We start from the raw sequence: 20,346 nt of genomic DNA on the forward strand, positions 1-20,346 counted from the left end.
AGCTGCGAGGCTGGTGAGAACGGAGTGCGTACATACCTCGAGGAATGGTCCTTCGGTGTAGCGGGTTGTTCAGGAAATTGAAACGGGCGGCGCGGCGGACGAAGTCTGCGTTTTGCTGACTGTGCGGCTACGGCTTAGGGTTGGGGGCCTACAATACCCTTATCGCTCATCGTCACGTGCGCCAGTTTGAGCAGCTCAATCTGCCTCAGGCATCAAGGCACTATCAGCGCAGATTGCAAAGAAGCTCAGTACTACTGAGGCAGGTACTGCAGAACAAGTCTAGTCTCCCTGTCCGGCTTGCGGCTCAATGCCTCCGAGCCTTTGCTTCTCTATGCAGTAATACAACCGGCTTCATTACGAAATTTTCATATGTCTATATCTTGACGTGAGCAAAATCGGTCACCTTACTATCGTCTCCACGAACAGCATCAGTGTCATGCCGCGTAGGGATGAATACCAGTTAGGAAGTACAGTCATACTGGTTCATGGAGAAAAATACTTTTCATAACGACTCTTTATCAAAAAGGGCCTGAATCCTGAAGGTGAAAATACATGATTGGGAATACATGGTCAGGGAATATGACGAAGGGATACATGACTTATAGGGCTACATGATGGGTAATAGTAGAGGGTGAGTGAGGGCTCTTGGTCTAATTAAAAAGCAAGATAGGGAGTTTTCGGGAAAGGAGAAGGTGGATTGGAATGATACCATGGAGAGCACGGTAAGATCGAAAGCAGCTAGATGAGAGAGGGAAGGGGCATGTGGGGGAGGGAAGCATACAGAAAAGAACGGGCTAATTGCAAAGTGTCATAAGGCAATTCGGGCTCAGTCCTGGGGATGAATGGGGGGATGTTGAACTTGACGATCATAGGGGAGGGGGGCGGTGGGGTTGCAAGGGAAACAGGGACGGGGAAGGGTGGGAAAACTTCGGGGTCCAATGCAAAAAAAAAAAAAAAAAAACCAACAATCGAGGTCAGTGGGCGCATTGTATTGAATCAGCTTGTTGCAGGCAGGTTCGCAGCAACGGACGAGGATACTCACTGTTTGACCAGATGTGCCAAATCCCAATGGGGAAGGTTGGTCTGACCGGTATCATGAGGTCAAGGTGGAACCCAGAGGCAGGCCCATTGCCTCAATGGACTTGACGACACACCGGGCGTTGGAGACGCTATCGGGGGTATCGCGCAAGGGTTGAAGTGTCCATCATCGGCTAGATGAAGCTAGAGCCTCATGGCAATTAAGACATACCGCCGCCCAGGTTGATCTGGCGCTTAACCTGCTCCCGGGTCCAGCGAGCGGTCTCAATGGTGCGCTCACTGTACTGACGGGTGGTGCGTGTCTCACGGACCAAGGTGGTCACCCAGTCCTGGCGGAAGTGGCTGGCCAGCTCGCCGTTGGGGAAAGAATCAGCCAAGTCACCGATGACACCCATAGCAGAGCGCATCAAGCCTTCGGACCGGTTGCCCTCCTGGGAGATAATGTGAAGCAGTTGGAAGATGGACTCAACGAATGGTTGAATCAGGTTGACTGTGCATTGGTTAGTACGATTTGAGCGACGCTACGGTCAACAGTCGGACTTACTTTGAGGGCTGCCCTTGTAGGAGAGGAGAATGCCACCCCAGGCATCCATGATGCCCTCGCGCAGGGAGACAATGTAGTCCACCATATCGTAGGGGAGATCTGAACTGGTGGTCACGGAGGAAGCCTGCTGGAGCACCTGGCCGACAACGGGAAGGTAGTTATCGAAGTGTGGGGTTCCGATGGCCTGGGCAATATCACCAAAGGTCTCGAGGATGGCGGGCTTCAGCTGGTTGGTGGAGGTCTTCAAATGGTAGTATTAGCATCACGACAATCAGAAAGCACTTCGCGGGATTCAAGGCACACATACTCGGAGGATGTTGAGGAGAAGGTTCATGAATGTATCACAGTAAGGCTGAACCTTCTCGTTCAAGGCGCGGGCAATGTCGCTGACCAAGCCAATGGCCATGGAGCACAGACCGGCTTCTTCCTGGTGCTCCAGGGCGTTGTACAGGAAGGGGCTGAACGACTCCATGTACTTGGCAAAGTCCTCATCCAGGGCGCTGGCAACGGAGCCGACAGTGGCGAAGATCACATCGGGGACGCTAGACTTGCCACCGACGGTGGTGAGAACGCTAAGCAGGACCTGCATGATGCGGTCGGCTTGGGGCTTGATCTCGACCTCGAATCTTTGAACAATAGCCTGATGGAGAATGAAGTTTGTCAGATCAGAGACGGGAGAAGGTCGGGAAGGGAGGATAGACTCACAAGAATAACACTGATCAGAGAGGTCTGCATATCCTCAAGGAGAATGCGATCCTCGGTGCTAACAACCTGCTGCTGCATAGGAATCGTCTGCTCCAGACGTCCAAGGATGTGGTCTGAGAGACTGGCAACAGTTGGAAGGCTGTCGTTGGCGGAGTTCATGACAAAGGAGTTGAGGACTTCATATCCAGCGGTACGCAGCTGGCTGTCGGCATCTTGTCTGCAAAGAGCGTTAGTCACACCGAAAGGATATTTATAGAAGAGCAGCACTCGAGGGAGCCCGCGACATACCTCTCAGTGACCTGCAACAATGACTTTACGCTCTCATCGAAGTGCTTAGACAGGGGGTTAGTCTGAGAGCCGGGGTCGCCGGCGAAACGGTCCGCAACGTTCATCAGAGCCCAACAGCAAGAGCTGGCGATCTTGGGGCTGCTAGCAAGGCCATTGAACAGACAAGAGATGAGCGGTTGCAGGTGAACATCGGGATCCAGAACCTCAGGGCAGCAGTCGCATACACGGCCAAGAGCGTAGGCAGTGGAGTCGCGAACCTGAACAGAAGCATCCTCCATCATGCCCAGCAGGACAGGCAGAGCCTGCTTGATCAGAGGCTCAAGGACACGAGGTTCGGGACCCTCCATGATACCACCAAAGGCCGCAACGGCGGCGTCACGACGGCGCCAGTCTTCGTTACGGATGTTCTCCTCGACAAAGGTCACAACGGGTTGAATCACCTCAGCCTGCACACACTGAGCGTACAGCTGGAGAGCTTGGTAGGCGGCACGAGACACATTATACTCGTTGTCGTCAGCGTCCTCGTCCTGGCGACACATGGCCTGCAAGAGAACGGGAATGACCTCGCGAGCGGCGACACGGGCGAAGCCGTAGAATGGACGGGCCTCGGCACCCTCTTGTTGAGCCTGTTGATGCAGTCATATTAGTCTTTCTGTTCCTCGTGGTGGGGACAAAGCGTGTTTTGTTTTGGACCAGGAAATCGGCATCGTCTCACCTCGGCATTATCATCTTCAATGGCAATCTCCTCCTCGCAAACGGTGCACCAGAACTCGATAGCCAGCTTGGCGACATCCTCTTCTTCGCTCTTCATTCCCATGATGCTAAGTCCAAAGAGGGCCTTCTCCATGTAGAAGCGCATCTTCTCGTAGTAGGCGCCCATGATGCGGTTGAGACAGCCGAAAGCACCGGCTTGGACACGGACCTCATCGGCCTGAGTGGCCTCGCACACAACTTGCATGATGTAGTTGCGCTCTCCCTCGTTCTCCATGTTAGATCGGACACTGTCCACAAATGTTAGTCATAAATTCACCCAAGGAAGATAGTCCCGACGCCATAAAGAGACCGGAGAATACTCACAAGTCCACGGCATCGCTCAAAGCAGCAATAGCCGCATATCGGACATCCATGTTAGGCTCCTCCCGACGGGCACCCTGCACAACGGCAGTCAGGATGGCGTTGGAGTGAGCCGTCAAACTGGCACGTAGATCGGCATCCTGGGACTCGCAAATGAAACCAATTGTGGCGAGAGACGATTGTTTCAGGTTGTCATTTCCACTGGCCACATTCTGGACCAGGACGTTCATCAATTCGGGCCATTCATTTCGGGGCAATTCGATCGCGGCGATCGAAACAATAAGCGCAGCGGCAGCATTCCCAGCTCGGGTATCGGAAGCCAAGGTCTTGAGCGCGAGCTCCTTGACCTGGGTCTTGGTTTCGGGACTAATTTGTTGGATCCATCGGGCTTGTACTTCACGAAGCTTGGTCTGGTCTCGGAAAGTGAAAGCGTTCTTCAAGGCAATACCGGCAGCAACACGGATGTGGGCAGGGCTCTCTTCGCTGGCCAACTCCTGACCAAGAGTGACGAGGTAGGTAGCCTAATGAATCAGACGAGCCAGATTAGCGACACTCACAACCCTAGTATCAGACGGTCCTCGGCGATCTCCCGAAGAACGGTCTTCGGGGGCCAGGAGGCGCAGCCTTTAGCAGGACAGTCCTGGTTATTACTTACGAAGTCAACCTCCGCCGCATGAGCGAGCTGCTGCTCAGCGTTGGTACGTTCCGCCGCATCTGCGGGAAGAAAGACGGTCAGCGAGGGGTTGTCACAGCCACCACTTTTGTCACACTAGGGCGAGTCATGTGTGGGAGAGGCCGAGCACAGCTCTGATCAAGCAGAGCATTTGCTAGCACTGGGCAAGAAGGCACAGGAACTGCAAGTGGATCGAGGCAGACATACCGGGCGACAGAGTACTTTGCAGAACCTGGCGAGCGTCCATGTTGTCTGCTCTGAGGGACGCAAAAAAGGTCGGATGTGGGGGTACGGGAAGGAAAGAGAAGGAAAAGAGAGAGAAGGAAAGTAAAGAAAATTGACAAAAAAAAGAGGGATGGTGAAATTAAGAAAAGAATCTAATCCCTCTTGGTGCCGTACTGAGTGGTGAATCGGGCGATAGGCACACAGCTCACAGTTGATGGGCGAGGTAGGCGTAGTTGCAGGAGGAACCCTGGAGAGGTCGATAGGTGGGAAGGGACGGGGTGTTTTTGTGGATATGACGAGGCATGCACCAGGTCTTTCCGCGCAGAGTCACAGAGAGAGAAAGGTGCCTTGTTTGCACGCCTGAACCGCAATCAAAGAAGGAGTTGGTTGCCGGATATTTGCCTCAAGATTTCTTAAGGCCGATACTTTGATATTGATTCAAGAAAGTGGAAAGAAGGGCGGAATCCGATTCTTGAGCAGATTACTGCAGTGAGGTTCAACCTTGTAAGGTATGATTATTGGTCGACTAGGTACAGCCTGAGGCACTCATATTCTTTCTGCCTGAGGCCGTAATCAATCCTTGCACGGACATTCTTTACGCCTCCAAAGTCCAAAGTACCGTACATACGGTACGAAGCATATGTTAACTTGGAAGCTTTGCCTGGTGTAGCTTGTAAACACTTGACCCCGAGGTGATACAAAAGTACTTTTTTTTGGCAAAACGGCTATCAGCTTCCAAGATGTTAGTACGTTCCTAAGTAGTGCTATAATTTCTAGCCGTTATCGTCGAAGGTCATCCATAATTCCATGCGTTCACACTCGTACATACATACAGTAATACTCATCAGTTCCAGGCTCTCAGCCTCTCAGCCTCTCAGCCTCTCGACATCTCGTACCGTAATACAGTAGAGGGGCAACCGGCAAACCCTTTGGTTTTTTCCATCCCAAAATTTCTTCTCTTTTTTTTTGCCCCTCCACCTTTGCTTACTTTGCTTGTTTTGATTTTACTTCTTGCAGAAAGCACCCGCTCAATTTTCCGCGTGGCCCCGGCGACAGGCTTCTCCAATTTTCCTTCTCTCAAGCCCTGGCCACACACAGTCACACACACACACATTCTTCGCGATGCTTCCAGACTTTTTGTTTCTCTCTTCTTCTTTCCTTCCATAGAGTGGAGACTGGAATGGGGACTCTGGCACTGCTGCAAATAGATGTGTCACTGCGGCTGCTGTAGGTCCTTATTTACAAAAAAAATTTCAATAAACCCCCCCCCCCCCTCCCTTCCCAAAAAAAATGCCTGGTTTACTAGAATTTGTAAAGACTAGGAGATGTAAGGTGCAAGGGGGTGATATGTCCATTGTATAGGGAGCTATGAAATGGATGTATTCAGTATGATCACGGGCTGATATAGTCAGGGGAAGAGAAGTAGGATATGAAATAGTCAACAGATCCCAAACAGCAAAGCCTACTACACTGAGTGTAGTACACTCTGTAACCTTACGCGAGATAGGAATCAATAGCCAGCCCTGCTAGTACCGCATTTTGTATAATTGTAGTCTCCCAGGGCTGATACTGTTAAATTTGACTTCCCAGCTAAGCCATCTGAATAAGGCTGCTATCCCGAACGACCTTGATCCTCATCCGGCGATTCCAGAGTTTCCTCGTGCTCGTGCTCGTGCTCCTCATACTCCCCCTTCTTCTCCTATCGCCGCATCCAAATCCAACACATCATACCGCATCCCGTCCCCATACAACACACAGACGGCTCTTCGACCCGCTCGCCCGTTCACATCAATCCGAACCGGAGACGAATTGGGGCCCGCTGAAGCAAAGGTATGCACAACAACGTTGGTTTCGGCCAGAAGGGTAGGAATATCGAGTTTCGTGCGTGTCACCTTGGGCTTGGCCACAGTGGGCTGCGGGTCGTTGTCGGTGTAGTTTAGAGCAAATGCTTCCGCCGTGGAATGTGGCTGGAAGCCAAGGTTTAGGAGGTGGGATGTTGTGTCCGAGGTAAAGAGAATCATGAGCGTGTCATCCTCGACAAATTGCACTTGGCGGACGCTTCCTGAGTCAAAGAATAGGGCGGCGATGGACGAGTTTCGCGTGGAGCTGACCCCGTTGATGGAGTCGAGGACAACGCGGTAAATATAGACTGGGAAGAGGTAGTCAGCAACGATTCTATCAGACGAGCCCAGGATATAACTTACTCAGTGATGCATCACTGACTGATTTTGCAGCAACGTAGATGGAACAAGGCTGGCCCTTTTCCTGATCCTGTATGAGTTGAGTCGTCAGTCTTCAGGCGCTGATGAAACGCAATGAGTTCAGAACCTCCGTCATCAGGGAGACATACCTCATAGCAAAGCTTCATGTCAAGGACACTAGAATCGCAGTCCTCGTGCAACGTAATAGGGGTATGATGCAGGATACCGCGTCTCTGGGTCAAGGCGATTTCCGCAAAGACCTTTTCGAATTGTACTCCCAGTCGCCGTGTCAGGTCATTCAATTTTGGAGCATCTACCATAGTTGTGTCACCATTCTTTGCCTGCACCTGTTTCTGCTGGCTGAGCAGGACCTTGAAATCGTCGAAGAAGGAACGATCATGGCCATGCGGGAGCCATTTGTCAGTCTGGGGAGTCGGCACATGTGGAATTCCGAGCATAGGCAGTTGGCGGATGAAGTGGCGCAAGGCACTCTGTCGCAGGGGCCCGGTGATGTACTTGACAGTGGGGGGAACGTCTACAAGCTCTCGCTTCTCGAGAAGTTCGTCCCAGGTTTGTGAGAGAGGTTCACTGCTCAAGATCAAGATCTCATGGTGAAGCGAGCGCGAGAAGGCAGTGAACTGATCCAGCTCTTCGTTTGCATGGTTGATAATATGGTGCGAGAGAAGATAAAGACAGTCGACTGTCTCGACGATCGCTGTAAGCTTAGACGAATCCAAGCCAAGCACGTCATTGAGTTTGGAGAATTTGGAAAGTCCTACCAGTCGACTAAGAAGAACTTGACTCCTCTCCAAGGCGGGGAGAAGACACTCGTGAGTCAACCGTCGGATATTCTCATATCCGCCGGAGACAGCTTTGTCCCATCGTTTATGACCCTAGGGTTAGATAGAATTCAGCAACTGTGTACGTGTTCGAATGGGCAACTGCGCAAGGTAACTCCCAACAGGAAGACGAAACGTACCCGCTCGCCAACAATGTCGACCAAAAACTCCTTCAGAGGCTCAAAGCAATGGCCAGTTACAACCAGATGATATATGGCGGTTGTGAAATCACATTGACATCGTTCTTGCAAATCCTGATTTGCATTTCGCAGGAACCGGGCAGGCAGCTCTTGGGCTGTCTTCCATTCGAGCTCGATCTGTTTCTGTACCTGGCCAATGTATCTTAGCAGATTCTGGAGTTGGGTTGTCTTCGATGCAAGTAATGAAAGATATCTTCCCGACTTTGTAATGAATCGCAGATCCAGGGTCACCAGCCTGAGAGGAGTCTTCGGTTGACCCTTGTTCCCACCATGAGACACCAGCAAAGCATGCGTTGAGCTCAGAGGATGCGACGCATGACGAAGAACCGAGCCCGCTTCAGCAACCTCCTCCGGTTCAAAAATGGGGAAAGATCCAATCTCGAAACAGTCAAAGATGCGCAGGTGAACGCTTCCGTCATCGAGGCCAACAAACAAAACATCGACCGAGTCACTATTGTCCTTGGCAGACGCGTGAAAGATAGCATCGATTGAGGCACGCGAGCTGAACAGGTCATCCTCGGCACCAGTCGCCGGGAGAACACTGAGCTTCGGCAGAGAACTTTCTATGTCCATCAACATGAGCTCTCGAGGAAGATCCGCCTTGAGAAGGGCGCCCGCCTTGGACGGATGAAGGCCCGGAGCAAGAAGATCCTCCACGGAAATTTGACCCGCGGCACCTTGTAGATGCTTCTGCGCAGCTTTGCTATCTGTAAAGTTGATGCCCCAGCCCAGACATGTCACCTTGCAGGACTGAGACTGATCATTCTTCTCCTCATGGGCGCGGTAGTGGTGGACTGTCTTGCCACTATACGCACTGATAATGCGAATCGATCCATCCCCGCAAGCGACCGCAAGCAGACGACCTGGTGAGCCGGTCAGTCATCTGTCACTACCAGGTGCAGGTATTTGCAGACCGAAGTCACTGCGCAAGCCTTCCATCTTCTCTACATGGAAGGTATCACCTCATCCATGCTGTTCGGCCTCAACCCTCACAAGGAAAACAACAAGCACTTACCATTACCCTTCCACGCCACCGCTCTCACTTCCCCATCAGCCTCGTCCTCGCCAAGATAAGGATCACCCTTGAAAGACCCCCCAAACACTCTTTGGCCATTGAGGCGATAGACTTCTATTTTATCATCATCGGTCGCCAGAGCAATCAAGTCCATGGACGGACAATACGCGAGCGTACTGGGATTGCATTTCCGCAGCAAGGTCTTTTCCCCGACCGGAGCAAGCTGCGGACCCAAGTCTGCCATGCTGGCTTTTTTTTTTTCGATGTGATTCAGACTTGCGGTGTTGATCGGAGCTAGCCCATTGTAATATGTTCTCTTGGGGACTGAACTGAGGACGGCTGGGCCCAGACGTCTTGGTTGGGTCGGTCTAGTAGACTCTAGAGAGACTCTCGAGGTCTTTTTGTGAAGTGTTGTTGGTAGTTAAGGTAGAGTGGGTGGGTCGCGGGACGTGCTGCGCGTCTGCGTCAAGGTCTGGTCTGTAATGTTTTGGATGTCTGGGCATTTGAGATTGGTGTGAAGCATGACAAAACACATGTCTGTCTTGAGATATGATTTGGAATTTCACGGTATGAACCTTACAAAATCAAGTGATTTGACAGAAAATGCACATACAAGAAGCTACCTTACCTACCAAGGTCACTATTAACTACGTCCGACGGTACATCAACCTAGTATAGGTCCGGGACCAGCCGATTATGAACGGGCACCCGTCGCAGTGCAAAATATATATTCATGGGGATTAATCCCCTCAGTCCGGAATGCCACAGCTGGAGGACCACCGAATTGAGAACGGGCTCTACGTAATGAATACATTAGAAAGATACCTTCAGAGATAACTTGGCCGCGATTTATGGATAAAGCGGCGAATTCACTTTGACCTACCCCTGACAACTCTTGTAGTACAGGGGAACATCTTCCCCCGAGAAATGTTTGTCTATGAGATCGAATCGAATTGAATGGCTCATGAATTAACGGTCTAGGTATTCATAATTTCATCGAGCGATCCAGCGCCCCGAAGCATCCTATCCATACATAAATTGTGCGCACACAACGGAGAAAAGACTCGGACAAAGCGCCTTCAGAAGGGCTCGCCGTCCATCTCCGCCTGAATCATATTTTTCAAGTAACTCAATTCGTCCATGATTTCCTGCATCGTACTATTACCATGCATCGACGCCTCGCCGGCCGGAGAGAGAAGGGGCTGATAGAGACCCTCTCGATCCGAAGAGCCCCGTTCCCCATAGCGTGGGTCGGATAGCAAGATTGGAGAGTCGATGGGGCTGCGAGCATGAGAGAGGGAATCGATGGACTCGAGAGCATCAAAGAGAGCGGCGTGACGTTTGGGATCTCGTTCAACTTCGTCTAGTTGTTGGTCGATCCCGAGACCGGCTGTCAAGCCCGGGGACGATAGAGAGAGCGTGAGCCGTGGCAGGTAGAGTTCTAGAGGCTCGAGCTTCCACGGGATGGGTTCGCCGGACACGGAGTTGGGAGAGGACGGCTTGGAAGCGGCTGTGAGATGCGGGGTGTTGGGGTCGGTGTTGGTCGAAGTGTCGCCAACGTCGCTCAGGTCTGGGGTACGCCATTCGTCGATGTCCGGTGAGGCTGTGGTAGTCTGCTGAGTGGAAGGGGCAGGGCACATGAGTTCTAGCAGCGGAACCTTCTTTTCCTCCTCCTCGACTTCAGGCTCGGTATCGGTATCGGTGCTCCATTCCGAAAATCGGCTGTTCTCCGCGTCGGATTGGAAGCAGGCAGACTCGGGTGCGACGGTTGTCAGGCTCGAGAAATGACTGCGCAGGATCTGAGAGCTCATTTCCTTGTCCGTTTCGTCCATGGCTTGCACCGCCTCATCCATCACAGATGACGGGGTGTTGGGAAGCGAAGGTAGTCGTTTCTCTTGCGCGCTATTATTGCGAGGTGTTGTCGCGCCACTGGAACAGGCCATCGTCGAGGGATCCTTGGAGATCTGCAAATCATCACCCATTGCTCCATTGGGCCCCACGGCAATGTCTCTGGAGACACTGGATCTGAGTCGTGTTTCCACAGTGAGGCCGTTGAAAGGTCGACCTGCACCCAGCCCATTCATTTTGATTGCACGGCGGGTCTGGATGGAGGGTACAGAAGTAGAATCTGCTGCCACAGAAGACTTATTTGGTACACCAGATTTCGGATTGATTTGGCCTCCTCGCGAGGGGTGGATGCTCTTTTCCGCAGGGATGGACCGCGACAGAAACTCGACGCTTTTGGACATGTTCGCTCCTTGACACCCGATCGCGAGGAGACGATCTCGTGGAGGCGAGACCGATCGTGCGTCCTTGCCATGGTAGTGCCTTCGGGTAGCACTGCTGGGTTGGGAAGAGCTGCGGTAATGGACGTTTGGTGAGAGGCGAAGTCCAGGGGTCGTATTTTGATGATAATTCGGAGCCAAGGATGTCTGTAGTCGCGCCACAGTCGGTTGGGGGGGTTTGCGAGGGTTCAGAAATTTGTCTTCTGGGTTCATTGTCCTGTAATTGAACCCTTCTGATCCGTCGTTCCTGAAGGATCCATAGCCGCTATCGGGAAGAATGATGGGCACATTCAGAATATTCAATGGCTGCCCTGGCAAGAAGGGGCACTTGGTGGTCATCGGCTCCGCTGGGTTGCAGTATTCCCTGTCATTGTCCAGCAAATACTGGTCGAACCGTTAGTTTTCTTCCAAATGTTCGTCAGGATCCGTCAACCGCCCTCGTGGACGCGCATCAACGTACGTAGTACCAGTATGTCGCTCCCATCTTGAGACCGCCGGTGCGCCATTTAGATCTATCGCTGGTCGATCCATCACTCAAAATGTCTGTGAAGGTGTGGCACCCGCGCCATTGGCCAGGCCCCATGCGCCTGTCCCTCTCCATCAGATACGGCCGGGCGAAATTATCCCACGATCCGAAAAGTTTGACCGATCGGACCTCTGGATATGTCATTCTGCAGAGAAAGCGTCAGCGATGGAGCCCACGCAAATATGTTGCTTGTGTGTTCACTCACAGAAGAAAAGTGATAAGAGTAGTCGAAGACATGGTGAGGCAGATGCAATGTAAGAGTCGCTAGAAAATGCAGGCAAGCTGGAAAAGAGTGGCCAAACTGGTTGCGCGAACGTCGAAAGATGGTAAAACGAGGAGAGGAACGAAGCTTCTCCAAGGAAAGGCGTGGGAGCGTCTTGAAAAGGATGGGACGGGGACAGCAACCAGTGCGTGAGACGTAACGAGAGAACACCGGTATGGTACAAAATCAATCAACGCAAAGAACAAACACGAAAGACAGAGCGAAAGACAGGCGAGTCTAGCGAGTGGTGATGCAAGAGAATGACGAAATGTACCGAAGGAAAGGGAAAAAAAGAAATCAGATGATCAAACGCGACAAGGGACTATAAAAGAAAGGTCACGAGCGACAGTTGCCTCGAGACCGAGCGAGGCAGATCTAGATGCTCTTGAGCCAAAAGAGAAGAAAACAAACAATGCAGGAACAAGTGCCAAAGACAGCCTTGGGATGCTATAATTACCGTCGATGCAGGCACTGCGGTGGCGCTAATAGCTCTTCGGCCTGTCTGTTTCAAAAGTCGAACCCTGAGCGATCTGAGGCTCCACACCAATGACAGGTCTCAGAGCAAGTCCACGAAACACGTTTCAGAGTTGACGAAAGAAAAGAGTGAGCCTCAGGCACTACCCCGGATCACGGCTGTTCAGAACAGGACTCTTGCCCGGAATACTGGCCGGCGTCGAATGCCACTCCCAGACTCGGTCGCCAGCAGGGTGACTGACAGGCTATTTGCGGACAAACAGTAAGCGCCGAGGCCGTTTTCGGTCGGAGTCACGGTTTCGAGATCCCCGTCGACGATCTTTGGGGGAGGGGAGCTTGTGTCGGATGTTGGTGCTTCAGGAACCGCGGAGCTAAATCTCAGGCACGCTGCAGGTCGACAAGTGCAACCAATGGAACGGGACTGGGCGAAGAGCGAAGCGCCCACGCAGCGTTTACGATACCTGGTACCTGCGTCGGAGATGGGGAACGTCTGGCCAAGAGATCTTCTAGACCGTCCCACTCCCAGATGCTTTGGTGACGGGCGCACAGCGCTGCCTTGCCACTCGAAGGAGTGTACGGTGAGTGAGCAGGTGGGAATGGCCTGTTCAAGATGTCGAGCAGAATAGTCGTCCGACTTTGGGAGGAAAAGATGGAACAGATTGACGCGACGGGAGGGAGAAGGGTCGAGTCAATTGGCGAGAGAAATCATAACCGGATCGTGTCGTCCAGTCGTCTCGGCTCGGAGTTATTGAGTCAACCAAGTCTGGTCACAACGGTAGGGATGACTGCGATGGACCTCGTTTTGTCGAGTGTTCGTCAGTCGTCACCACTTGTGGCCCGTGACGGCGATCGGCGCTGCGGGAGATTTTATTTGTCGAGGATGATACCTTCGACCGCGTCCAGCAGACGATCGTGATAGGCGGACGAGATACCACGCCCAAGAACCGGTGGAGACTGGAGACGAGGTGCTGGCCTTTGCTGACCGTGGAGATGTGCAACGGTCGAATGAGCCGAGAGGGACCGGGGTTCTCGCTCTCGCGCTCAGGCCAAAGAACGAAATGAAGCAGGTAAGTAGTTGCGACGCTTCGGGGATTGGCTCGGAAGAGGGCTGCGGCTGAACGGGACGAGGCAAGCGATGGGCGTGGGAGTGTGGGAATGTCGTGCAGCTGAAACTGAGAGTAGTATCTCCGTACACACTATAGACCATACAGCCGAGTGAGGTAGGTAGAGGAAGAATGGAAACAACAGAAATGTAATATGAGAAAAGAAGAAATGACTTGTCGCGACGGATGAGAAAAGGAGACTGTCTGTCTTGAGGTATTTGCGAGGGTTCAGCTGAACCATGGTTGAGCTCGCTCCTGCAAGGTACCATTACCACACCACCACATCCCGACCCCATCTTTTTGGATTTCGAATAACGGGAACGGTTAGGACGGTAGAGTCACTCGAGTGGATCAGTCTAATCAGTGTAGACTGGAGAAGTGTAGAGTAGTACAGGAGTATACTTGATAAGTTGATGTGAGCATTGGTTCAATTTCTCCGATTCTAGTAGGATCATGTGATGATCGCTCCCGTGTGTCAATGGATTCTTCTTCCCATCGTCTCCATGTCGATTGTCTCTATCGCCGGCCTCAAGCATTGAACACTCAATCCTGAATCCGCTGCACATGATCGGCTTGGTATTGAAGGCCCTCATTCGAGTCACCTGATTCCACCGTATACAGACTAACTACAGAGGACAGAGTCACAGACACGTCCAAAGCTAGGAGTAGACTCCTTCCCAATTCCCTACCCAACCACACAAAGAGCCTCTCGTCTTACTCACATCACTCATGAGGGACTCGATCGTCAGCTGAGACATAAACACACCTACATCTGCCCTGCACAAACTACTGTCGCAGGCTTGTTCTGCTCCGCCCCACTCATCTCCATCGCACCCAACCCACGAGATGAACCTGCAAGGACGGAAATCGCAAACAAGCAGGAGAAAGAAAAAGCCACGGAGAGAAGGGCCTCCCCCCAGTCGTTGGCCAGCGGGGTGTGGCTCGGGGAGATTGAGCTCGGCAGTCGCGTCTCCACTCGGGCGGTTCGACCGTCGCGGAGGTTGGGCCAGGGTCAATCGGGCAATTTGCACCGGTCAGCATGGGGTTGATGTGCGGGTCGCATGGATCATTGACTACACTGATACGCATAGTCGCTTACAGTATGTGATGGACAGTACTTAGTTAGGGGAGTCCTTGGTGCGATCAGTTGAGGTGAGTAACTGGCGAACAAGCCTTGCAGGGTGAGTTGATGAGTGAGGAGGTAAAGCACACTATTAGCTTAGAGTTAGAGTACTGCGGAGTTTGTCAATCGTAAGTACCTACTCAGTAGACTCAGACTCAGTAGACTCAGACTCAGGACTAAGTACTAAGTACAGGTCAAGGACAGGCGAGCGCGAACAACAAGGTTTGACGGTACTCACAACTCAACACCAGAGATAAAACCATGGACCAGAAACCGAAAACCCCACGACAATATGACCCATCATCTTACTCCCCCAAAAAAGTCCCAAAAGGCCGGTGGACCCGACCCTGCCCCAGCTGGCGCATGATTCTCCGATGAACCGTTTAGTGTAGCCTTTGACCATTGCCCCCCTTCAGACGAAATGGTACGTCAGATCCTGGGTTTGACGGATCCGGGAATGAGTAGGACACTGACTGGGAGCATAGGATAAGATCAAGACTACTACTTTAGTACTTACTACCTACCTACCGACCTACCTAGGTACCAAGGTACTAAATCCGTCTGAAATCCGGTCTTGAGGTGCTACCTCATACAGTACATGCTTTCCAGTGAGTGGTGGATGGGTAGCAAGAGTCAGACACTAAGGGATTCCAGGTTGCTCCAATCCATGGATTCCATCCAGCTCGACGTTCCAATTTCAAGGGGATTTGGTACCTGATGACGACAACGCGTACCCTCTGGCAGTCACCGTTCCGTCGGGTCATGCAGATGCTGGCCCATACGGACTGTGTTGGTTGGCCATGTCAAACTAGATCATATACCTACTGATAAGTGGCTGATCGACTAAAAAGACCATCTCCTCCTGAATGTGTCCCACGGGCACAAGGCACATGAACCCACCGGCTCTCATTGAACGAAAAGCCATGAAGAAATCAACCTTGACCCAACCAAGCAAAGCACAAACACAGATAACAAACATGAAATCGCCAGTCCAAGCCAGAAATCTCTCTCTCGAGACCCTTCCAATCCTTCCTTCCCAAAAGTGCCTACTGCACCGATCGTCGATCATACTTCTTGTTCACCGCACCCAACACACACTTCAAGATCCCTTCCGCATCAAGTCTCTGGCCCGATCTGCCGCGCCACGGCACCGTATCCACAATATCTCGCATCTTTCCATTCCGGCTCCGGTTCCCCAGCTCATCATCCAACTCCTGCAGATACTGTCTCAATCTCTCATCCTCTCCGATCTGGAAGAACTGGATGCCCACTTGCCACGGCAAGCAACCTACATGATCCAGAGTCTGCGCAACCCGTATGATGATGCTTTCGGCGTCATCGGTGAACTCGCCATCCGTGATGGCGATGATATTCACTGGCTTGACGTAGGTTGCTGGGTCAATTTGGCCGCCGTTTGTAGCGGGAGAGGTCTGCATGGCCTGTACACGCCAGAGATACGGATACAGGATCTGGTGGAGACGATGGCCTAACGGGGTCGAGCCTCCGGGTCGGACACTGCGGAAGATCGTGCGGACGTCGGATGCGCTGGTGACGTGGGTGTAAGCGCCTGCGCTGGACTCATTCGTGTGGTTGCGGTGGTTGAGAAAGTAGATGTCGATCCCGTCTGCGTCGTGTTGGGTACAGATGGGGGCAATGGCCGAGATGGCTTTCTCGGCTTCCTTCCAGCGGGTTCCGCTCATGCTGGCGCTGTCGTCGACGAGGAAGATGGTGTCAAAGTCTGCGAGAAAGGCAAAGCGATCATCGTTGGGCGAGCCGGTGGACGATTGGGCAGATGTGTTGGAGTGTGGTGGCGCTCGTGCGCTTTGTTGAGACTCTTCGTAGGAAGGCGGCTCCCAAGATGCTGAGTCGTTGGGTCGAGGCGTGGTTGGCTTGCTCCGACCGAAGCTGAAAATTGAGGTGCGCGGACTACGGCCAGAACCAGGGGTGACACTTGGGGCTGCGGCTGATGCGGCTGCTGCTGCCGCCGCCGCCGTTGAGCTGGAATTGGCCCTGGTGCTCTCTAGCTGACTGCCCACACGTCTTTGGCCCTCTGGTTGTCGTGCCCGGGCAGGGTAGGATGACCACATACGGGGTGGTGTCAACAGTCCGTACTTGGACGTACTGGAATCCATTCCTTGAATAGAGTTGGCTTGAAGGTTTTTCTCGAAGTAATTCAAGATGCTGATTGACCTTTCCGATGATGGATGATGCTAACAATGCAAAGTCTGTTGTATTCTGCTGAACTGCTTGGTATTGAGGACAAGTTCAATGAAGCGACGACGATCCATCCTTCTTATACTCGACATCGTCCGGGAAAGTATGACCAGAATGGCCAACAACCACGAAGATTCACTGAGCACCATCCTGTCAACCTTTGTTCACACAAGGCGAATCGTGGCTTTGAACAGTCACGCCGTTTATGAAGCGTCACTATTACTATTCTCCATGGATTCATGATGAAAAGTGTCGTTTCTTGGAAAGGGGAGTGTGCGCGAGTCCGATGACTTGACCTCGTTGCTCTCTGTCGTGGGTCGTCGAGTCAGTTGCGTCTTTGTTCAACGGTGCTTGGGGAGAAGCAGCTCGTCTATCGTTCCAAAGACAAGGCGCTTCGGGGGCTCCAAGGGGTCAAGGACTTGTAAGTTTCCCGCCAGCCACGTGTTTCACCAAGACAGATTGGAGCCGCGATCCATGCGGTCAAGGTCAAACCATGTTTCTGGCATACAATCTCGACCAGTCCAAGTCGCATTTGGAGGTATGCGCAGCGTCAGAAGTGGACACTCCGAGACTCCAAGTGTTGGAATAGTTGCTGAACATATTGGTAATCTGACCAAGGCACAAACGTTTGTAGGATATTTCGTACGTCTTGGAGCAAGGTTGGTCCATTTACGCGACTCGCAGCCGCTGGTTAGTAGAGGCGCATTATCCAGTGACTTTGGGGGCGGAGGCGCTTAGCCGCAGGGCTGAGTCGGCGAGTGGGAACTAAGTTGATGCGGCTGTGGACGAGACGGTTAGCCACCCGTGTGCCACAGTTTTTCTTTACTTAAATCGACTCGTCCGGGTGATCGCTCTTCTGTTTCATTATCGAGTGTATATCGTTGATATACTATTCCAGGTGCCAATTTCGCCTCACAGCTTTCCCAAAAAAAAATGACAGAAGCAAGATCGCGCAGCCCTGAGTTCATATTGCGCTTGGGTTGCCCCATACAAGTCTTATTATATTGTGTCGGGTATTTCAGAAACTGAAAACACATCCAGTGTCAACGGTGAAAAATGCAAACTCATGCCCCTATACTCAGTTTCGACTGTATTCTAAGCGCCCATCTATCTAGGCCACAACCTCAGTCCAGCGACCCCCCTTGAAGAGAACAAAACGACAATCAACATCATTTCTTCGCCGTCGCCATGTCCTGACTCAAATTATGGTTTCTTCCGAGGCCGGAATCTGCGTGTAGTGTACATCCGGCATAATCGGTGGAGTGCCCATTGACACGGGTGAGGGGCACTCTTCGGCCACATCATGATCGTCAACTTCTCGCAGGATACCTGCATCAGCAGCCACGATGTCCATCGTCGCGAGGGCCTGATCAAACCCGAAACTGTGACCGATGAGCCTAAGGCACTGGATGACCCAGCGACGCAGTGCATGATTTGGACGCTCGACAATCCCGGCGAGAAAGAGCGGCCACAGTACGGTCAGTCCACCCATGAATCTTTCAAGGGGAAGAGCAGCGTGCGATCGACTGTTTGGCAGGGCACCCAAGATGTACGGTACGCTACGGCATATGTCGACTGCTAGTCGCCGGATGTTGATCCGTTGTGCTTTGCCCTGTTGCCATATCTCTTCCGAGAGAGATGCATTCGTCGAGGACATGGCCAATTTTCGAATGTGTTCTAGGGCAATTTCATTGATAATGATCCGTGTGCATCGATAGTGATTCCACGTGTTGGAGATCCATAGATTGGGGTACTCGTGATATTGGTCATCGTAGGGGACCAGTCCTCCACGGCGTTCCTGGAACAAGATGTCGTAAGGGATCACTGTCTCTGTTTGGTAATTAAACTCGGGCGGCAAAGTGGCTAGCCAAGCAACCAGATCGGCTTCTAGTCTAGAAGTAATTGCTAGGACCTCGTGACTATCGGTTACGATGCCCTCGCGCAGGTCCGCACGAAGACTCGCCAGTCGGCCGATGATCATGATCAAGCGATTGCTCTTATCTTCAGCCGGTCGAAGCCAGATTGCATGTTCAGTGCAATCAAGGAGAGACCGGGGCACTCGTGCGGTTCGTTGGATACAGCTGATGACCTGGGATGTGTGAGCCAGGCAAAGAGACAGGTCTTTGACCGAAACTGGACACCTGGATACGTACGATCTGATACCGCAGGTGCAGGAAGAGCCGGAGACCAATCTCTGTCTTCAACTGGTCAGGACCTCGTAGATGTAGCAGAGCCGTTGCTCCTGTGATGTGTCTTGTCCATTGATCAATATCTTTAGGGGCTCTAGAACAGATGATCTGATTTGAAGCGTTCCAATAAGGTCAGTTTTTGCCCGGGAACGCCCCCCCTCCCGCAGATCGAAACGCTGACGCCACTAGAGCCGATAGGACCTGGCTTTTTCCCATTGGATTACTCACCTCATAAATGGCAAGCAGAATGACCGCCCCCAAGGCTTGATTTGTCTTGGCTTCTTTCACATCAGCCAAGGCCGTGTTCAGTAAGTTCAGGGCCGACACGTATTCCTCTTGTGCCAGGCGTTGGAGTGATCGTTTCTTCCGAGCTCGGGACAGCATCGCCGAGGAGACTGCAAGCAAGCTGGACTGCATGGCTCTCTTACTCGGCGTGGGACTTGGATCGTCCATGAACCGTTCGACAAACTCTCCCGCCCAGACGTTCCCCGGGATGGCATTCCCCCGTAGAAAGAAGCATATCGCTTCTTCCCTGGACGCTTCAGCCGGCGGTTGGACCTCTGGTGATAGAGAGCAGAAAGCGGAGGCGCGGCGATCCACTGACTGATGGATTGGGTCCCGCGGACGCATTGCCCTACCGACTGGCCCAGTGCTCCCCTTTTTCCCACCCGGGCAATCAGTGCGAGGCGATCGGACAGTCGGCCCTTTGGCTTTGGGCCCGATGGACGGTGAGGCGCCCACCTCGACTGTGGCTTTTCGGATGACGGACCTGCTTTCATCGCGAAACATCAACGACAATTGGTCTCGATATCCCGGACATTCTTTCTTAGCACGAATACATTGCGCACACGCTGGCCGGGCTTGATCGCAGCGGATTTTCCTGCTGCGACAATTGCCGCATCCTTTACTCGGCTTGCCGCAGTACACCATGTTGCTGGAGAAGACGAAATCTCTAAGTCATGTGGGCGTTCAAGGCATCATTCCATTTCCTGGATTGATTCAGAGCGAGCGGTGGAAGTTTGAGCTGTCAGCACAAGAGGGGAGACTACCTCAGTACCTACTACCTAGTCACCTACTAGCCTCGTGTAGTACTAGTAGAGTGCGTGGCGTCGAACATGCAGTGAGCATCGGGTTGTCAGCGGGGCGCCTGGCGGGTCACACCAAGTGCGCACAGCCTCTCTCTCTTTCTCTCTCTTTCTCTCTCTCTCTCTCTTGACAAGTCGACAAGTTGACAGCGCGAGGGCTCGCAGGATGCGCCCGTTCGGGTAATAAGTGAGACGCTAGTCCAGGTTGGGTAAGCACTGCGACGCTTTCCAAGGTGGGGCCATGGGGGCCATCGAACAAGCACCAAAAGCTTATCGTCCTCTC

At 52.5% G+C, this 20,346-nt stretch overlaps 5 protein-coding genes across 5 annotated transcripts; all 5 read right to left on the reverse strand.

Moving 5' to 3' along the window:
- Positions 1-1,238: 1,238 nt before the first annotated feature.
- Positions 1,239-4,569, reverse strand: N7539_002918 (karyopherin beta; the record flags this gene model as incomplete). The annotated part of the gene is made up of 9 exons (XM_056932521.1): positions 1,239-1,528; positions 1,583-1,823; positions 1,890-2,222; positions 2,288-2,504; positions 2,576-3,201; positions 3,291-3,576; positions 3,653-4,170; positions 4,305-4,363; positions 4,530-4,569. 9 exons carry the CDS (start codon positions 4,567-4,569, stop codon positions 1,239-1,241), a joined length of 2,610 nt encoding a protein of 869 aa, XP_056792480.1.
- A 1,657-nt stretch (positions 4,570-6,226) lies between these two features.
- Positions 6,227-9,046, reverse strand: N7539_002919 (uncharacterized protein; the record flags this gene model as incomplete). Its single annotated transcript, XM_056932522.1, has 5 exons — positions 6,227-6,696; positions 6,752-6,818; positions 6,898-7,641; positions 7,728-8,650; positions 8,803-9,046. The coding sequence occupies 5 exons, from the start codon at positions 9,044-9,046 to the stop codon at positions 6,227-6,229; spliced, it is 2,448 nt and encodes an 815-aa protein (XP_056792481.1).
- Positions 9,047-9,881: 835 nt separating this feature from the next.
- Positions 9,882-11,850, reverse strand: N7539_002920 (uncharacterized protein; the record flags this gene model as incomplete). The annotated part of the gene is made up of 3 exons (XM_056932523.1): positions 9,882-11,471; positions 11,548-11,758; positions 11,819-11,850. 3 exons carry the CDS (start codon positions 11,848-11,850, stop codon positions 9,882-9,884), a joined length of 1,833 nt encoding a protein of 610 aa, XP_056792482.1.
- Positions 11,851-15,621: 3,771 nt separating this feature from the next.
- On the reverse strand, positions 15,622-16,707 carry N7539_002921 (uncharacterized protein; the record flags this gene model as incomplete). The annotated part of the gene is made up of 1 exon (XM_056932524.1): positions 15,622-16,707. The coding sequence occupies one exon, from the start codon at positions 16,705-16,707 to the stop codon at positions 15,622-15,624; it is 1,086 nt and encodes a 361-aa protein (XP_056792483.1).
- A 1,280-nt stretch (positions 16,708-17,987) lies between these two features.
- Positions 17,988-19,908, reverse strand: N7539_002922 (Zn(II)2Cys6 transcription factor; the record flags this gene model as incomplete). The annotated part of the gene is made up of 3 exons (XM_056932525.1): positions 17,988-18,785; positions 18,943-19,086; positions 19,207-19,908. 3 exons carry the CDS (start codon positions 19,906-19,908, stop codon positions 17,988-17,990), a joined length of 1,644 nt encoding a protein of 547 aa, XP_056792484.1.
- Positions 19,909-20,346: the final 438 nt, after the last annotated feature.

Source organism: Penicillium diatomitis, assembly GCF_028827545.1.
Source record: "Penicillium diatomitis strain IBT 30728 chromosome Unknown utg000003l_segment0_segment0, whole genome shotgun sequence".
Taxonomy (NCBI): domain Eukaryota; kingdom Fungi; phylum Ascomycota; class Eurotiomycetes; order Eurotiales; family Aspergillaceae; genus Penicillium; species Penicillium diatomitis.